Genomic DNA, 15109 nt, shown 5'->3' with positions numbered 1-15109 from the left:
AGAAAGAGTGGTTGGACCAAGAGAGAAAGAGTGGTTGGACAGGGAGACGTGCAAGAGTGTTGTTGAGTTGAGGGTTTGGACCAGACGAGTCAGACGAGTCCTGGCAAAGCAAGCGGCGGCCACAGCAGCAACAACACCCAACAGCCGCTTGGGGCCTGGACGGTGGTTTTGAGCAGGGCCGCGAAGGAACGGCGGCTGCTAAACGCGCCGATCGTGCTGCAGGACCCCCTTGGACCTTCCTCTCCCTCCAGCCATCCACCTCCTGCCTTTCCACCCTTCTTGTGTACGTGAGTTTGTTCTGTGTGTCTTGTCCCTGGGTATTTAATTAAGTCTGTATAAGCTAGTATTTGCACTGTGTCACCTGCGTCTTATGTGTTGTAAATAAACGTGACTGCTTTCTTTTTGCTTGTGTAAATAATAAATCCCATTACTCTTCTGTCCGTCTTCTCGTCTTATTCCTTTTCCTCTTTGCATTTCGTCGTTTTAGTCTTTTCCAGATTGGGCAGCTGCGGTGCGATACGGCCAAAGTTCTGGGTGAATCGGGTGAGTCGGGGAACAACTGTTCAGTCGCGGAGCCTTCGCTCGGCAAACAACATCCTAAACCGCGATCAGTAACAATATATATATATATATAAATATATATATATATATATATATATATATATATATATATATATACTGTTGCGAATATGGAATTTGGCCTCCATATCCGCTTGTAAATATTCCCCTATTTTCTCCAATACTCCCCAACTTTCCCCAATCCCCCATTCCCTAGTCCCATTGCATGTAAATAACAATCAGTAGAGCCGACCTTCCCCTTATTCCCCCATTAAATGTCGTGCCCAGGTCCACCGCACCACACGTAGCCAACTTTCGGACATCTTCCTAGTTATTCTTAATCTATGTCAGTTAAGGCCTCGTTTCCATTAATTATGACTCTTCGTTGCACCAGAATGTGATTATATGGCATCAGTAGTGAGTTTAGGACCTTTCCCATACCTCCTCCCATCTTCTTCCCCAAACAACAACAATAACAACAACTACAACAACAATTACAACAACAACAGAGGGGATGGCGGCGGAGCGGGGGAGGATGCGTCCTCACACCGGCTCGATTAGCTCCAGACCATGCGCTCCACGGGGTTACCCCGAAGGGGCTGGCTGTCAGCTCCTCGTCGGGGGCGGAGCCAGTAACCCCCCCCGCACGCACCCAATGAGAAGCAACGTGCCGATTCCACGAGGCGGAGCTAACGAGCCGAGGGCGTGTCACTCCCCGCCGGATATACGCGGCCACGCGCCGGATGTGACGTCAGATTCGCCCCCAGCTGGAGAAAGACGGACCTGCGAGCGCTGAAACGGATGCGCCTGAGTTTGGAGAGGCCTGAGAAAGAACGTCACCTCTGAGCGCTGCGACGAGACCTCCCCGCATCTCTGGACCGAACCGTGTACCCTGCTTTGAGCCAAGAGTGCACCTTGAGCCATCGCTATCTGCCTTTCCTAGCCATCAAACCCCGTGTGAGCCAGCGTTGTCCCGTTTATCTGTCGTCTGTCTAGGGTTAATATAAGAGTGTGTCTAAGTGCCTGTCTTTCTATGCTGTCCCTCTTGTAGTTGTAATCTAACCTTCCGCCTTAATATAACCTCCTCCGGAGGTCTTGAGAACTGAACCCCTGGTGTCGTATTGTGTCATTATAACCCAGCCGGGTGTCTTCTTTTTCTTATTGAGCCAGCGTAGCGCGACTCCGTCAACGTCGAGTATAGTCGGGTAATTTGTGCGGACACGACGGCCATTCCGCTCGGCCCACCTTAACATCAAAGTCGTGTCTGTAACAATACATATATAGATAGATAGATAGAGATATATAGATATATAGATAGAGATATATAGATAGATAGATAGAGATATATAGATAGATAGATAGAGATATATAGATAGATAGATAGAGATATATAGATAGATAGATAGAGATATATAGATAGATATATATAGATAGATAGATAGAGATATATAGATAGATAGATAGAGATATATAGATAGATAGATAGAGATATATAGATAGATAGATAGAGATATATAGATAGATAGATAGAGATATATAGATAGATAGATAGAGATATATAGATAGATAGATAGAGATATATAGATAGATAGATAGAGATATATAGATAGATAGATAGAGATATATAGATAGATAGATAGAGATATATAGATAGATAGATAGATAGAGATATATATATATATATATATATATATATATATATATATATATATATTGTTACGGTTCTACGCCGCTCTTCTTCCCCTTACCAAAGGGGGATTAATCCCCTTGTTCTTGCTGGGCTTGGCGGAACCGAGGCTTGATACGTCCCTTCTGAACAAACGCATAGTAGGGTCTCGGGACCACTTCTCGCTCGTACCTAATTCCCTGCGCCACCCTGGAAGCGAGGAAGCAAGCCTCGCATGAGCCACGTGTGGTTTGAGTACGCCGAGCGGATTGAGTACCACGTGGTCCATGCAGTCTTAGTTAGTGGAACCCGATTTGAGCGATCCCATTCGTACCATGCTTAGCCAATGAAGAAACCGCAGAAACGATTGAATGGAAGAAAGGAAGAACACAGGTTTAATTATTCCCACACGTATTTACAATGATCGGGGACGCAGAGACACAGAGCAGCCTTAGTCAATCTTAGCTTAAAATCCCCAGACAACGGGCCCATCACACTCACACAGGGAATTGCAGATGGGTAGATGTTCAGCCAACGCGTCGACGTGGTCGTCCAGAGACGGCCCCCGTCCGGCTCTCCACGGCCCCAGCACGTCCCGCGAAGATGGCAGCAGGCGATGGCAGGAACCTCGTAGCGCGTCTCTCGAACAAGGCAGATGATGAGGCGGAATGGCAAATGGCGGGACTCTCAGCGCGGCTGGCGATTACACAGCCGTTTTCCTCACTCGCGCGACTTAATACACTGTATAGTGATCGGCCTCAAACTCAACCGAGCGTCACGTATTAATAGCGCGTCTTTTGGTTCATGTGCGTCGGGCTTCGCCCGCGTATCTTGTGCAGCTCTCGGACGCTCACAACTCCTCTTCCTCCGTCCTTCCAGGCTGGCCAGTGTGCGCGAGTGCTTTGTTCATCAAGTCTTTCGCTGCAAGTCCTCCGCTTCAGTCCTATCGAGTGCAAGTTCCTGACGCAAGTCCTATCGAGTGCAAGTTCCTGACGCAAGTCCTATTGAGTGCAAGTTCCTGACGCAAGTTCTATCGAGTGCAAGTTCCTGACGCAAGTCCTATCGAGTGCAAGTTCCTGACGCAAGTCCTTTCGAGGGCTTTGTGCAGTGGGTTATACTACGTATAGCTATGCCCCCGAACATTCTGATTCTGGAACCCTCTCGAACCTTCTCACCACGCCCTGTGATGCAACGCCGCCGCCACCACCTCTGAGCCCTGATTGGCGGCTCGTGCTTACCATCAGCGCTTCTGCCACTCCGCCTTCGGCTCCGCCCCGACCTTCCTCGCCTGTCTCTTGTTAACTCGCCCAAAATGAACCAAAGTTAGCGCAAAGGGGCATGAGGCTAGGGTAGCTGCAAAGTCGGTAGAAGTAGGGCCTATTCTCCTGGCTCTACTCAATGCAGACTAACATAGGAAAAGGCTACATGTTGCTTGTGTGACTAACTATGAGGGGGAAATTTTAACCTTTATTAAACTCATTGTACAAACTCAAAACCGCAACAATATATATTTAAAAATAAAAATAAAAATTTAAAAAATATATATATATATATATCTGTGCAGTGTCTGTCTTGTGTTGTCTTGTCTTGTGTTGTCACTGAACTACTCCCTCAAACTTTTGTGAAATCGTACTATTCCAACTTGACCCACGGCAGGAGTATGCGCTCTACTGAGTGGCGTTCTAGTTCGATTTGTGTTCAAAATATACCATTAAAATGAAATAAGTTGTTCCTCGATCATAAACTGACGTTTGTAGACAGACAGACAGATGGACGGACATGACCCAATTGCTTAACTCCGCTTTACGCTTCGCGTGTGCGGGGTAATTATTTCAAAAAGGTTATTTAATCGAAAATATCTACAAGTACTCAACTCCATGAATTTACAATCGTTGATCAAATTGCAGAAATAGCAAAAGTAAAAATATATAAATCAGGTAAATATAAAATATAATCGCCCCTCTTCTTTTCCCGATTGTTCATTCACTTCCTTGTTGTGTCCAACTGTAGGCCCCATTGTCCCACTTCGAGGTTGTTGCCTTTTTACCACCAAACCTCACTCTTGCATGAACATAAAAATTGTATATAAATGTCTCGACTTGATCACCTTGCCTTTGTGAACCAGCTCAATCAGCTTGCGTTACAAAACAAACAACCATCTCAAAGCATAACCACCACCACCACCAACTCAACTTCACTCGACTCAATATCAGAAAAAAACACGTGTGCACGACAAGCACCACAATTAACTTGCAAGATCTTTGGAAAAACATTTTAAAGTGACAGTTTAAAAAAAAACAAATCACATTATTTCTCCCAAATAAAAGCTTCACCCTCAATGTGGACAATCACAAAGAAGTTTAATTTGTACATCGAGCCGAATGGATCACTTTGTTTTTGATAGTCATGGACTCATGTGGTTCGTGCCTGGACTTCGCTTAAAGTTTTGTTATTTTACAGCGAAATGTCAACCGAGTGTGAATGGAGTTTTTAAAATAATCATTAATCTCTTGCTGATGTGTTGTGATTTGATGAATAAAATCATCCTTGGAAGGAGATGACGGGTTTGAGAATGATGATGCTTTCTGTGCAAGGAATGTGAAAAATTCCTTTTTAACTTCATTATTTTCTTCTCTTTTCAGTGATACGATGCTTTTGTCCAAAGGTAGGTCTGGAATAATTCTTGAAGTGGTTTGTGGTTTGTTTTGATCTTGAAGTGGTTTGTTTCTGAATTGGATGTGAGGGTTTGTCAGATGGTCCTTTCAGAGAAACAGGGTGAGTGTGAGGATATTGTATCGGTTGAGTGACATTCCAAGTGTTGATCCAGCTCCTCATTGTATCAAGGTCTGTGGGGAGGGAAGAGGCTTCTGCATGCTGTCTGAAGGATGAGAATAGATATGGCCGAGAGTCGATCAAAGCAGGATTGTCCAGGAGCTGATGCCACAGGATTTTCCAGGGAATAAAACATCATGAAGGGGAGCAAGAGGACTGGGCTCCAGATAGCACCTTCGGGAACTCTATCCTTCACGGGGGAGAATATGTGAGAACAGAGGATCTTCTCAAGTGGTACACTCTGCTAGTGGAAGAAGTCAGTGATGCATTGGAGGAGATGGCCTTGGACACCAGATGCAGAGAGTTTGGAGATCAGGGCAGGGTGCCAGACCGTATGAAATGCTCGAAATATGTCCAGAGAGCCGGCATTGCTCTCGTCTGTGATTGAGGATTTTCATCCATTGATGGGAGTGTAGAAGCATCATGTTCGGGGTAGAATGATAGGGTCGGAAACCGTAATGATGACCTGAAATCAGACAGTTGGAGAAAAGGAAGGCTTTGATGCCAATTGCAATGCTAGATTCCATGACGTAGCTTATGATTGGAAGCAAGCTAATAGGACTGCAGTTAAAAGGTTCCATTATTGCAATGTTTTTGGCAAACTTCCGGGCAGAGAAAATTGACACAAAGGATGAACAAGAGCACCAGAGCAGATTTTTAGGATGCATGCACTGATGTCTTCTGGGCATGTTGCATAATCAGAGTCGAGGTTTGCCAGACACCTCTCCACCTTCAGTGTGAAAGACAGTGTCCAGCGTACGGGAGGGTAGCACAAGACAAGAGGGCAGGGAATATGTATGGAGTGAGGGCTCAGGTATGCAAGATTTCAAAGCAAAGCTGAATTGATGCTTTTTCCGCCTTCTCAACAGCAGAGTCAACTACGGCTGTGGTAACACAGTGGGGAATTGAGTTCGTGACAAACTGCAAATCCGTTACCAGAACGGGGTTAACCTGTTGAACCTGAAGAGACAATACCCAGGGATAAATACCGAGAAATCGTGGACATCTTGTGGGTGGAAGGATTCTGTTGGGCAGATAATATCAGGTGTACAATTGCAGCTTGGGTTGAGAGATTTGTCAAATTGTAGTGAAAACCTTGGATTTTTGAGGTCCAGAGTGCAAGAGAAGTGCTGTTGACAAGGATGTGAAAGAGGGGAGGGGGTGGGGAGGCACGCTGGGGAAGCAGAGATGGGGCGGCATGCTGGGGAAGCAGGGACGGGACGGCACGCTGGGAAGCAGGGACGGGACGGCATGCTGGGGAAGCAGGGACGGGACGGCATGCTGGGGAAGCAGGGACGGGGTGGCACGCTGGGGAAGCAGGGATGGGACGGCACGCTGGGGAAGCAGGGATGGGACGGCACGCTGGGGAAGCAGGGATGGGACGGCACGCTCGGGAAGCAGGGACGGGGCGGCACACTGGGGAAGCAGGGACGGGGCGGCACGCTGGGGAAGCAGGGACGGGACGGCACGCTGGGGAAGCAGGGACGGGGCGGCACGCTGGGGAAGCAGGGAGGGGACGGCACGCTGGGGAGGCAGGGACGGGGCGGCACGCTGGGGAAGCAGGGATGGGACGGCACGCTGGGGAAGCAGGGATGGGACGGCACGCTCGGGAAGCAGGGACGGGACGGCACGCTGTGGAAGCACGCTGGTAAAAGTGATTTTGTTTGCTCATTCAATCAAACATGTTCGTGCTGGTGGCCTGTTCTAATTAGCTGGAGGGAAAGTTGTTTTCACGTTTGTGTTGACACATTTATGCTTAAAATTACATGAAACATTCTACGTCCTCTGAATAATCTTTATTGTACAATGCGATTTTGTTTAGAGAGTTTGAGAATAAAATGAACTCTGATCTGTTATTCTCAACTCACCCAAAACCCGATTTACCTGTTCAGGCTCGTTTCACGTTTGACAAAAATGGTCGTTCCAGCACACAAGATGCTATCAAGACTGACGAAGAACCTGACAGACTTCCTGCAGTTGTCTTCCTAAACTCGAGTGAACATTTTCTTGTCAATGGAAGTAAAGAGTAAGTCAATGCGTATAAAGAAGGCTAAAGTTTCATGTGTTTTGTCCATCGATCTCTGCAATTATTTATTTAATGATCGCATCCTCAATTAATATTTTAACTTTCCTAAACAGATCCCCCTTCGAAGGTTCCTCTATTTCATTCTCGTCCCAACTGATGCTCATTCATCCCCTTATTGTTTCTGTGTATTGTCCCATTCTTTCATTGTCGATCTGTCACCTTCTACCCCCTTTCATGTCACTCTTCCATGATTGGAGGACTTCTCAACTGCTTTCAGAAAAGACTTCACTTTTTCATTTCGACAAAAAAAATGTACATTTCCAGAACACATTGGTGTCCAATTAGCATTACAAGCTTATACTGTGTTGTTTTGACAAACATCGATTGTTTTGTCTTTGTAGGGATACATACAAGGAAGTACAAGGAATGCAAGAGAACAAGAAAAAGACAACTCCATCCATTCAGCCCAAGTGACCACCAATCCCACAACTTCGGGCAGATTACAATCACAACAGAAACAGAGATCCTTGAGGATTATTTTTAATTATTGGTTGGAGAGGATAAGTTTCACACATCATTGAATGAAGTGATTTGGGGGTGGGAGAGTTGGAGGGCGGGAGGTTTCACAAGGACCTCCATTGCCACGACCAGACCCGAGTAATGCATCTCTCTTCAGGACGAAAGGTTTTAACATCTGGACTGAAAAGGTTTTTTTTTTATAACTTATAGGAGTTGTGCCAAGAAGGTACGTCAGGGTTGTGTATCTGCTACTCGCTATCAAGGTGGCCTTCTGTCAGGGTTGTGTGTCTGCTACTCGCTATCAAGGTGGCCTTCTGTCAGGGTTGTGTGTCTGCTACTCGCTATCAAGGTGGCCTTCTGTCTGGGTTGTGTATCTGCTACTCCCTATGAAGGTGGCCTTCTGTCAGGGTTGTGTGTCTGCTACTCGCTATCAAGGTGGCCTTCTGTCAGGGTTGTGTATCTGCTACTCGCTATCAAGGTGGCCTTCTGTCAGGGTTGTGTGTCTGCTACTCGCTATCAAGGTGGCCTTCTGTCAGGGTTGTGTCTGCTACTCGCTATCAAGGTGGCCTTCTGTCTGGGTTGTGTGTGCTACTCGCTATCAAGGTGGCCTTCTGTCAGGGTTGTGTATCTGCTACTCGCTATCAAGGTGGCCTTCTGTCAGGGTTGTGTATCTGCTACTCGCTATCAAGGTGGCCTTCTGTCAGGGTTGTGTATCTGCTACTCGCTATCAAGGTGGCCTTCTGCCAGGGTTGTGTGTCTGCTACTCGCTATCAAGGTGGCCTTCTGTCAGGGTTGTGTCTGCTACTCGCTATCAAGGTGGCCTTCTGTCTGGGTTGTGTGTGCTACTCGCTATCAAGGTGGCCTTCTGTCAGGGTTGTGTCTGCTACTCGCTATCAAGGTGGCCTTCTGTCAGGGTTGTGTCTGCTACTCGCTATCAAGGTGGCCTTCTGTCTGGGTTGTGTGTCTGCTACTCGCTATCAAGGTGGCCTTCTGTCAGGGTTGTGTATCTGCTACTCGCTATCTGCACATTATATGTGTGAAGATACTGTCTATTGTGGCCAACTTTGTTTTTTTCTATCGTAATTTTGCCATAGGTTTGGATTTATTTGAAGCAACTTGTGCTTATTTTATTTATTATTTCTCTGAGGAGTATTTCCGTGTTACATTGGGCGACAAACACAGACAGCATTCGCCTATTTATGTTTACCCAGCAGGGACCCACCGGACATCTGCGCATTGTAAACTAGAACGGGCACTCGGTAGAGCGCATACCTTCGCCGCAGCTACTTTTGTTGCCAAAATAAAAGACTACAAGATCTGTGTAGCAAAGCATTTTGGCATTAGTTTCATACAAATTGGACACAAATTGACCGCGCTATGGTAAAAAGACGATTTTGACCTTTTCATGACCTTGACCTTGACCTTTGACCCGATCGATTCCAAAATCTAATCAAATGGTTCCCGGATAATAACCTATCATCCCACCAAATTTCATGCGAATCGGTTGAATACTTTTTGAGTTATGCGAATAACATACACACACACACACACACAGACATACAAATAAATACACAGCGATCAAAACATAACCTTCCGCTTTTGCGAAGGTAATGATGCGACTTCAATGCTGCAATGGAACAATAGGAGATTCCCTTCATCCGGTATCTTTGTGAATGAATGAATGATCGTTTTAAGGCCATTTCTCCCCGCTGGAGCAGGGGTTAGCCTTGCGGGCCCCATGACAATCATGGTTCCCTGTTTGAGGCAATGTTTTTATGGCCGGATGCCCTTCTTGACGCCAACCCTTGGTCACGCTCTTACGATGTGCAGGGATACGGTGTACCTATTCTAAATCGGGGTACACACCGTGATCATTAACTGCATAAAATCATTAACTGACGAACTGTATAAATAAGATATTTTAATGTCCTTTTGTTCCCCCTCCCCGTTTACCGAATAAACTCGCACATTAAGTCACTTGGTCTCTGAGTGATTGGAGTTGCCCTGATAAAAAATGGCTTTTGTTGTTAATCTTCCATTAAAGCAGTGGTTCTTCACCTTTTTCTCAACAGGGAATGACAAAGGTCACCGATAAATGACCACGGACTGGCAATTGTGAACCACGTACTTAATGTTCTCTACGAGTCTACAGTCTATACTTTAGCACGCCATAAATGTCTAACGTTTTCGTTTTTTACAATTGCTTAGTTTACCTGCCTTTGATGTCACAAACCTTCGAGTAAACATGAAGTGCTTGATGGAATTACTTGAAAACGTGGCGTTGTACTCATTGCCATGAAAAAGGGAAAAAAAATGTTGCCCCTTGCACTGTCACGCCATGTGCTGTCATGGCGCCTAAGAACAGATCAAACTCTTACTCTAACAAATCTTCGCTTGTGTGTAAAAATATATATGCATGGAAAATGTAGTTAGAACTGCTCATATTCACGAACATACACAGTGTGAAGGGGAACTGTTTCTGATTTCCCCAGCAGGCTCAGCTCTTCTACTCTTTTTGAAGAAGAACACTGTAGGATCTTTAACGTCGGCCAACTCATGCTGGCAAACAGGATGCCTGGTTGAACATCCATTCGAGGGATGGGCACACACATTGATGGATCACCCCACCTGCAAAGCACCAGGATGAAAGTTTATAGCTGGGTTGGGATTCAAACCCATACTAGACACGAGACAGCTTAGAGGAGATTGTGTGCATCTCAAAGCCATCCTGCCAGGCCAACACTCACTGAGGCCTTTCACCATGTTTTCCCTTATGTCCAGACCTTCCCTCACATGTCTGTCCTCGTCATATGTCATGGCCTATCTCGTGTGTACACTCCGGTCAGGTTAAGGAAACTCTACTCGTGAAAGAGAACAAATAAAAAAGAGCACTGTGTAGCGGTTACCGCTGGGTGTACACAATCGCCTTGCACCAACCAGGACGCAATCGCCATGCCGGGCTCGTCCGGACGGGCCCAGACGCACCTCTCCCGGGCATGCCCGAACTCGCTGTTCCCGGGCTCGCCCGGTCTCGTCTTTCCCGGGCATGCCCGCTCTCTCCTTTCCAGGGCTCGCCCAGAACGCCCGGCATGCCCGCTCTCGCCTTTCCAGGGCTCGTCCAGGATGCCCGGGCATGCCCGCTCTCGACTTGCCAGGCCTCGCCCAACACGCCCGGGCAGGTCCAGACTCGCCTTTCCAGGACTCACCCTTGACACCCGGGCATGCCCGGTCTCGCTTTTCCCGGGCAAACGCTCCGGCATAAATGTGTATATATATATTGCTGCCCGCTAAACGGGCTTTTCAGAGTACCCGAGTTTGATACGTGCATTAAAGCAACTCGGACGAATTTCTGTCTTTGGTCGCGTCAATTCTTTTGACTCGCGTTGGAGCACAGCTCCTTCATTGGTGACCCCGAACATGGATACGGCAGTGACTCTTAAGCTGCCTACCTTCTGGGAGGCTCACGCGGCTGTTTGGTTCGCCCAGGCGGACTCCCAGTTCGCCCTGCGAGGCATCACCGCCGACGACACCCGCTTCCACGATGTCGTGGCAGCGCTCGGCTCCGCCACCGCGGCCCGTGCCCTGAGCCTCCTCGAGCGCCCACCAGCTGCTGACAAGTATGACGCGATTAAGACGCTCCTCCTCGACGCTTTCGCCCTCTCACCGGCGGCACGCGCACGGCGCCTGCTCGACGTGCCCGAGCTCGGCGACCCACGCCCGTCCAAGCGCATGGACTACATGCTCTCGTTGCTCGGTGAGCACTCTCCGGATTTTCTGTTCCGCGAGCTGTTCCTTCGCCAGCTGCCTAACCCGGTACGCCTCGCCCTGGCTGGCACGTCGATCACGGATCCCCGCGCCCTCGCCAGGGAAGCCGACAACATCTCCTCGGTGGGCCAGCACGTCGGAGCGGCTACCTGGAGCCCGCCGCGTTCCGAGGCGACGCCCACGACGCCCGAGCGCCCTGCGCGGTTGGAGGCCGAACTGCCGGTGCAACTGGCGGCCGCCACGCCGCGCCGACCGCTTCCAACACGACGGCCGGGGCCTCCACCTGACCAGGCGTGGTGTTATTACCACGCCAGGTTCGGACACAAGGCTCGGACATGCCGACCCCCGTGCACTTTCGGCAAGTCGGGAAACGGCCGGGCCGGCGTTCATTACCAGCCATGAGCGCCGGCCACTCGGGCAACTTGCTTTTTATTAAGGACAAAGCGTCCGGGCGGCGTTTCCTTTGTGACACCGGCGCCCAACTGAGCGTCATACCCGCCTCCGAGCAGGACAGGCGGAATGCCGTTTGCGGCCCCTCTTTGGTCGCTGCTAATGGATCGGCCATATGCACTTTCGGCCCGCGCGACGTCACCCTCTGCTTCGGCAGCCAGCGCTTTCAGTGGACCTTTGTGACCGCCAGCGTCCCCATGGCTTTGCTGGGCGCCGACCTCATCTGCGCGCACGGGCTGCTGGTCGACGACAAACGACGTCGCCTTGTCAACGCCGAGACCTTCAGCTCACTGGCGTGTACGATGAGCAGCTCCGCGCCGACCAAACTGGCATGCGCCCTCCCGATGGCGAACGAGTTCGCTCGCCTGCTCGTGGAATTCCCGGCCCTCACGCGGCCGACGTTTTCGGCCGTCGCAGTGCGACATGGGATCGAGCACCACATACCCACTACGGGCCCGCCGGTCTACGCCAGGGCCCGCCGCCTCGACCCGGCCAAGCTCTCCGTGGCAAAGGCCGAGTTCGACGCGTTGGAGCGCCTCGGCATCGTGCGGCGCTCCGATAGCGCGTGGGCCTCAGCACTGCACATCGTGCCAAAGCCGGGGGGTGGATGGCGCCCGTGTGGCGACTACCGCCGCCTCAACGACGCTACCACCCCCGACAGGTACCCGATCCCGCACATCCAGGACTTTTCCGCCCGTTTGGCGGGACGGGTCATATTTTCAAAAATTGACCTGATACGGGGATACCACCAGGTACCTGTCCGGGCGGCCGACGTCCCGAAGACGGCCGTCATCACGCCGTTCGGCCTGTTCGAATTTTTGAGGATGCCGTTTGGCCTCAAGAACGTGGCCCAGGCGTTCCAACGCTTGATGGACGGCGTGCTGCGCGACCTGCCATTTCTTTTCGTCTATCTGGACGACATCCTCATCGCCAGCACGTCCCGCGCCGAGCACCTCCTCCAACTCCGAACACTGTTCGGTCGCCTCAGCGAGCACGGCTTAATTGTCAACCCGGCCAAATGCAACTTCGGCACGACGACCATTGACTTTTTGGGCCACCGCATCACCAAGACCGGGGCCGTGCCGCTGCCGACCAAGGCAACTCGAGGCCATCACCACGTTCCCGCGTCCCCGCTCCATCAAGGCCCTACAAGAATTCCTCGGCATGGTGAATTTTTATCACCGATTTGTGCCCCGCGCTGCTCAGCTCATGCGGCCCCTTTACGAGGCCCTCCGGGGCAAGCCGGCCAAGCATGACATCGTCTGGTCCGCGGCCATGGATGCGGCATTCGCGAGCGCAAAGCGGGCCCTCACCGACGCAACGCTGCTGGCTCACCCGGTGCTCAACGCGCCCATCGCCCTCACTACGGACGCCTCCAACTACGCGGTGGGCACCGTCCATGAACAATGGGTGGACGGGGTTTGGCAGCCACTCGCCTTTTTCAGCCGGCAACTCCGGCCGAACGAGTTAAAATACAGCATGTTCGACCGCGAGCTCCTCGGTCTATTCCTGGCCGTTCGCCATTTCCGACACCTCCTGGAGGGCCGCCCGTTCACGGCTTTCGTCGACCACAAGCCATTGGCTTACGCAATGGCCAAAGTCACGGAGCCGTGGTCGGCCTGCCAGCAGCGCCACCTCTCCGCCGTGTCGGAATTCACCACGGACATCCGGCACGTCGCCGGCAAAGACAACGCCGTGGCCGACTGTCTTTCTCGGGCCAGCGCGAACGCGGTCCACCTCGGCGTGGACTTCGCGCTCATGGCGGCCGACCAGACCACCGACGCCACGGTGCAGGCCCTCCGGGCGGCGGACACGGGCCTCCGCCTGGCCGACATCCCCTTCGCGGACACTGTCCTGCTCTGCGACGTCTCCCAGGGCCAGCCTCGCCCCATCGTGCCCGTTACCTGGCAGGGCCGCATCTTCGCCTCCATCCACGGCCTTTCTCACCCGGGCCGGAAAGCTTCTCAGAAGCTGGTGTCGGCGCGTTTCGTCTGGCACGGCCTTCGACGTGACGTCCGCGATTGGGCCAACGCCTGCACGGCCTGCCAGCGGGCCAAGGTCCACCGCCACACCCAGGCCCCGCTGGCACCTTTCGCCGTGCCTGAACGGCGTTTCGACCACGTCCACGTGGACCTAGTCCCCTGCGCCCATCGCGGGGGTTCACCCACCTGCTCACCATGGTGGACAGGACCACCAGGTGGCCAGAGGCCGTGCCCCTCACCTCCACCACCACCGCCGACGTGGCGCATGCGTTCACCGCCACCTGGGTCACGCGCTTCGGTGCACCGGCGGACATCTCGTCCGACCGCGGCCCACAGTTCACGTCCGAACTTTGGGGCGCGGTCGCCCGCTCGTTGGGAGTCACTCTGCACCGCACCACGGCCTACCACCCCCAAGCCAACGGGTGTGCGAGCGGTTTCACCGCTCCATGAAGGCCGCACTCATGGCCGGCCTTCAGGACGACGGTTGGGCTGACCGGCTGCCGTGGGTCCTTTTGGGCCTCTGCACGGCCCCCAAGGAGGACCTCCGGGTGTCCACCGCCGAGCTCGTCTATGGCCAGCCGCTCCGCGTCCCGGGCGAGTTTGTGCCCGGCGCTACCAGTCCCTGGTCCGCCGCACGCCAGCGCTCGGACCTCCAGGAGGCCGCCCGACGATTTGCCCCCGTGCCAACGTCCCGCCACGGTGGCCCCCAATCCTACGTCCCCCCGGCGCTTCGTACAGCGGAGTACGTCTTTGTGCGTCATGACGCACACCGGGGGCCACTCCGGCCGCCGTACGACGGGCCCTTCCGGGTCCTGCGACGGGGCGACAAGTCATTCGTCGTCGACTTTGGCGGCCGGTCGGACCGGATTTCTGTGGACCGCCTCAAACCGGCGCACGTGGACGTCGACCGACCACCACGGTTGGCCCTTCCTCCGCGGCGAGGCCGCCCCCCGTCCACAGTTCCCCCCGCTCGACCACCCCCCACCACATCGGAACCCCCCCAACCCCCACGACCCTCCAGGGGTCGCTTCGGCCGGGTCATCCGGACCCCCCTTAAATTGACCCTGCCGGTGCAGGTCGATTCTGGAGGGGCGTGTGTAGCGGTTACCGCTGGGTGTACACAATCGCCTTGCACCGACCAGGACGCGGCCAGTGCGCAATCGCCATGCCGGGCTCGTCTGGACGGGCCCAGACGCGTCTCTCCCGGGCATGCCCGAACTCGCTGTTCCCGGGCTCGCCCGAACCTCCCGGGCATGCCCGGTCTCGTCTTTCCCGGGCTCGTCCAGGATGCCCGGGCATGCCCGCTCTCGA

The 15109-nt window shown here is 52.2% G+C and overlaps 1 protein-coding gene across 2 annotated transcripts in view; it reads left to right on the top strand.

Annotated features, from left to right (window-relative positions):
* LOC137421905 (tumor necrosis factor receptor superfamily member 1A) overlaps window positions 1-9578 on the top strand; it is a 110086-nt gene extending 100508 nt beyond the window's left edge. Inside the window, exons 7-11 of one of the 2 annotated variants that reach the window (XM_078773111.1) lie at window positions 4867-4889; window positions 6949-7082; window positions 7484-7864; window positions 8584-8839; window positions 9209-9578. In XM_078773111.1, the coding sequence (XP_078629237.1) occupies window positions 4867-4889; window positions 6949-7082; window positions 7484-7556 (230 nt within the window). In that variant the 3' untranslated portion in view covers window positions 7557-7864; window positions 8584-8839; window positions 9209-9578. The remainder of the gene's footprint in view (window positions 1-4866; window positions 4890-6948; window positions 7083-7483; window positions 7865-8583; window positions 8840-9208) is intronic. The other variant, XM_078773112.1, reaches the window with a different exon arrangement.
* The last annotated feature ends 5531 nt before the right edge of the window (window positions 9579-15109 follow it).

Source organism: Myxine glutinosa, chromosome 2, assembly GCF_964187855.1.
Source record: "Myxine glutinosa chromosome 2, kmMyxGlut1.1, whole genome shotgun sequence".
In the NCBI taxonomy this organism is placed as follows: Eukaryota; Metazoa; Chordata; class Myxini; order Myxiniformes; family Myxinidae; genus Myxine; species Myxine glutinosa.
The sequence above is the reverse complement of the archived record's forward strand: the minus strand, read 5'-3'. Positions and strand labels throughout refer to the sequence as shown.